The 4,886-nt window shown below is 36.9% G+C and overlaps 1 protein-coding gene across 1 annotated transcript; it reads left to right on the plus strand.

Moving 5' to 3' along the window:
- Window positions 1-3,543: 3,543 nt before the first annotated feature.
- Window positions 3,544-3,984, plus strand: LOC132650864 (zinc finger protein 120-like; the record flags this gene model as incomplete). The annotated part of the gene is made up of 1 exon (XM_060376195.1): window positions 3,544-3,984. A coding segment is annotated over one exon (441 nt), but the record flags the coding sequence as incomplete, so codon positions are not given.
- Between the last annotated feature and the right edge of the window lie 902 nt (window positions 3,985-4,886).

Raw genomic sequence — 4,886 nt, forward strand, 5'->3', positions numbered from 1 at the left:
TGTCACCATTGTGCTTTCTGTTCTACTCATGTTTGCGATCATTTAGAATTCAATTACCTATGCTGATGTGGATGTGAACTTCACTCGGGAAGAGTGGGCCTTGCTGGATCCTTCCCAGAAGAGTCTCTACAAAGATGTGATGCTGGAGACCTTCAAGCACCTTACAGCTATAGGTAAGACAGTGAATTTTCTTTCTCTATTCAGGTAAATGGGACAACTGTTGTTACTGTTGACTTTTCTTATTGATGTTCTTATATAAGTTCACTTGGAATGAGGAAGAAAAAAATCAGGCATGTTTCTAAGGTTCACTGAATATAGAAACTTAAATTTTGCCTAATTTTTAATCCTCTCTCATTCACTTTTTGGTCCATATTTCAGGCTACAATTGGGAAGAGCATAATACTGAAGAACATTATCGACTATCTACTAGATATGGAAGGTAATTACTCACGGAAGCTTGTATAAATATGCCTATGAAGAAATTTTTAAAGATGATTTGTTTATTCATTATTTATACATTATTCAACCTGCACACCAGAAGAGGGCATGGGATCTCATTATAGATGCTTGTGAGCCACCATGTGGTTTCAGGGAATTGAACTCAGGATCTCTGTAAGAACAGCCACTGCTCTTAACCTCTGAGTCAGCTCTACAGCTCTGTGAAAAAATTTTAATGTGTCCCAGAAATTTTAAAGAAAAGAAAAGTGGAAAAACAAACACCACTTTAAGAGTAGTAAGGAAAATTAAATTCTCCCAAACCCATGTTCCTCACTGTTATGTATATTATATTATTTATGTTTTCCAGGAATTTCAATGCAAAAGAAGACAGTGAAACCCTTGCTAAATAGATATTGCTGTACAAATGACATTTACTCAATCTAGAAATTATGATCTCTGAAAATGACTGCCCCTCTGTCTGGCACCCTAGGCCTGGGCAGGGCAGCTTCTAGGTTCCATACTCTCTTTCTTTAGGCTAGAAGATTTTCTGTCGTTGAGAATTCCTGAAAATCTGGCTTTTGTCCTGACCTCTAAATTGTTTTGTTTAGTCTCAAACTAACTCCATTAGTCTTTTCTAATCTTCAGCTCTTTTTTATTCTCTGCTTCATTTGATCTTCACCTTAGTTTTCTCTCTCCAACCTGCCTATTACTGCACAGTAAAACTCCCTTCTCTCTCCTGGTAGCACCACTTTTGGGAGATTCATTTCCTCTCTCTTCTCATGAGAGATACATGTATCTTATGCAGTCAATTATTTCTCTGAATTTGTCACCTTTCCTGAAACTAAATGAGACAGCATTTTCAAATATGGGTGCTTCCTTCTACCTGCTATTTTTACACCCATAGTTTGGGATTAAAAGCATGTACCACCATGCCTGAATCCAAGCTTTTCTTTACTGGACATTGCTCTATACCAGGCTGGCATTAATGTCAGATCTGCTTGCCTCTGTCTCCTGGATTAAAGGCGTGTTTGTATTCTAGCCAGATCACATTGACATAGAAGGTATTTGAATGGGGTCTTTTGACAGAGCAGCCATGTTCTAAATTAAAATTCCTCTGTAAATGATAAATCATTAATCATATCCATGTTGAGATACTCTGTAGAAATCCCTATCTGTTGATCCTCTCTCGCCACTCATATTGTAAACAGCATACTCATAAAATAGGTGATAATTTTGTGTACAAAACCTACTGATGAGCAAATATTCCATAACAAAGGTTATGTTACGCAAATACCTGAAGCAAAGTTGTGAAGTTTAATCAGATGGAAATTATGAGGGTCAAGAATGCTGTTGTGGAGGAACCATAATAACCATGTCTTTGAAGAACAAAAAGCAAAATTGTGTGTATGTGGAAATGTTTCATTTGTTGTTCTTCGGTTTTTATTTATATTTTAATATTAATTACAGTTTATTCACATTTTATCCCAGCTGTACCCCATTACCTCCAAATTCTCCCTCCCTTCCTCATATCCTCTCAATCCCCTCCTCAAGTTCACTGATATTTGAGTCCCTCCTCCTCTTCAGTCTCACCCTAGCTTCCCAGGTTTCATCAGGACAGGCTACATAGTCCTCCTTTGTGGCCTGCCAAGGTTGTTGTGCCTGCAGCAAGGGTTAGTCAAAGAGCTAGTGACTGAGTTCATATCAGAGACAGTTCCTGTTCCTATTACTAGCGAATTTCACTTGGACACTGAGGTGTCATGGGCTATATCTGAGCAGGGGTTCTAGGTTATATTTGTGAATTATTCTTGGTTGGAGTATTAGTCTTAGAAAAGACCCCTGTGCCTAAATATATTGATTCAGTTGTTCTCCTTGTGGAGCTCCTGTCCTCCCCTTGCTATCTTCCCCTTCATTCATAAAATTCCCTCCACTCTGCAGAGAATTGTTAAAGAGTATTTATTGTCTCCTCAATAGAAGTGATGATCGTGTAGATCTCCATCATTACCTCTGTGTAGAGATGCCTTTGGGAAGGATCCAGCAATGCCCACTTTTCCTGGTTGAGTTTTTCCAGATGCACATCATCATAGACTATTGCATTCTAAACTATCCTGTACATGTGTACAGTAGAAAGCATGATAGTGACAACACTATAAATTTATATTTGTTCATGTGTTCATTCATCCATTCATGATTAATAACGAATGAATTATGAACTCCTATCACCTTCAGAAAGTCTGCTCAAAAGAGAGGACTGTTAAAAATTAAACTAGTAGACTTAATTAGATTTACAAGCTCAATGAAAATATAGCCAAAGAAATCACATTACAAAAAATCCCTATGATTACTAGCCCTGTGGAAATTGTTGTGTTTATTTTGGTTCCCTTTATGAATGCAGTGTGATTACAACTATAGGATAATTTATGAATGCAGTCCCTTTGTTAAAGCTGGCTCCTTCTAGTTTTTTTTTAAATATGAAAAATCACTTATAGAAAAGCGATGCTGTCAGTGAGCCATGTAATGAAGTTTCTTACCATCAAAGGTATCTTGTAAGGTACAGAAACCCACAATCCAGGGGGAAACTATGAATGTAAAGAAAGTGATAAGAGGTTAAGATGTAACTTCAGTTTATTATTAAACCAAATTGCAAACATAGTTTATACCGACATAAAGATTCATCAGTGGCTGGAGAGATGGCTCAGAGGTTAAGAGCACTGGCTGTTAATCCAAAGGTCCTGAATTCATTTTCCAGCCAACCACATGGTGGTTTGTAACCCTCTATACTAAGATCTGGTGTCCTCATCTAGCATGCAGTCAGAACACAGTATAAATATTAAGTAAATAAATCTTTAAAAAAAGATTCATGAGGGTAACGAATATGGTAAAGCTTACACATATCTGAATTATCTTTGCAGAAAGAAAATAATACATATTTATGAAAAACCCTATGAATGTAAAAAGGTTGGGAAAGCCTTTTCCCAACCTAGTGGTCTCCAACTGCATAAAAGAACACATACTGGAGAGAAACCCTACAAATGTAATCAGTGTGGAAAAGCCTTTTCACGAAACGGACATCTCCAAGTACATAAAAGAACACATACTGGAGAGAAACCTTACAAATGTAATCAGTGTGGGAAAGCCTTTTCACACCCCAGTACTCTCCATGTGCATAAAAGAACACATACTGGAGAGAAACCCTACGAATGTAATCAATGTGGTAAAGCCTTTTCACGACATGGACATCTCCAAGTACATAAAAGAACACATACTGGAGAGAAACCCTACAAATGTAATCAATGTGGTAAAGCATTTGCATATTGTAGAAGTCTCCAAAGTCATAAAAGAACACATACTGGAGAGAAATCCTACGAATGTAATCAGTGTGGTAAAGCCTTTTCAGAAATCGGTAATCTCAAACTACATAAAAGAACACATACTGGAGAGAAACCCTACGAATGTAATCAGTGTGGTAAAGCCTTTTCACGACACGGACATCTCCAAGTACATAAAAGAACACATACTGGAGAGAAACCCTACGAATGTAATCAGTGTGGTAAAGCCTTTTCAAAAAAAGGAAATCTCCAAGTGCATAAAAGAATACATACTAGAGTGAAACCCTACAAAAGTAATCAGTGTGGGAAAGACTTTTCACAACACGGACAACTCCAAAGTCATAAAAGAATACATCCTTGAGAGAAACCCCATGAATGTAATCTATGTGGTAAAGCCTTGGCACATTGGTGCAACCTTTACAGACATGAAAGAATTCATACTGGAGCCAAACCCTACGAATGTAATCAGTGTGAGAAAGCCTTTTCACAACACAGAAGTCTCAAAAAGCATAAAAGAACACCTACTGAGGAGAAAACGTATGAATGTAATCAATGAGGGAAAGCCTTTCCATTTTGCTGCTACCTCCAGAGGCATGAAAGGATTCATACTGAAGAGAAACATTTTCAATGTAATCAAGGTGGTAAAGCCTTTTCACAATTCAGTAGTCTTCAAGTACATAAAAGAACACATACTGGAGAAAACCTCTAAGAATGTAATCAGTGTGGTAAAGCCTCTTCACATTGATATGATATCCGAAGGCATGAAAGATTTCGTACTAAAAATAAACCCTATGACTATAACTAGTAAAGCCTTTGCATGTCACAAATTATCAAAGCCATAAACAAATCATACTCGAGAGAAAAATATTATGAATATATTCACTATGATGAAGCCTTTGTAAATTTCTATAGACTTCACTTTCATGAATGAAACATACTGAAGAGAAACCCTATGAATGTGTTCATTTTGTTAACTCAAAGCTTTGTGTTTTCAAGTATCCTAGAGATATAATGAAGTGGTCTAATCAGCCATCAACTGCATCTCACTACATAGCTTGATGTGATATGAATATATACATAAGATTGGATTCTGTGAATCCATATGTTCTCCCGAATTATCCA

The sequence above is a fragment of the Meriones unguiculatus genome, assembly GCF_030254825.1.
Source record: "Meriones unguiculatus strain TT.TT164.6M chromosome 13 unlocalized genomic scaffold, Bangor_MerUng_6.1 Chr13_unordered_Scaffold_34, whole genome shotgun sequence".
Taxonomy (NCBI): Eukaryota; Metazoa; Chordata; class Mammalia; order Rodentia; family Muridae; genus Meriones; species Meriones unguiculatus.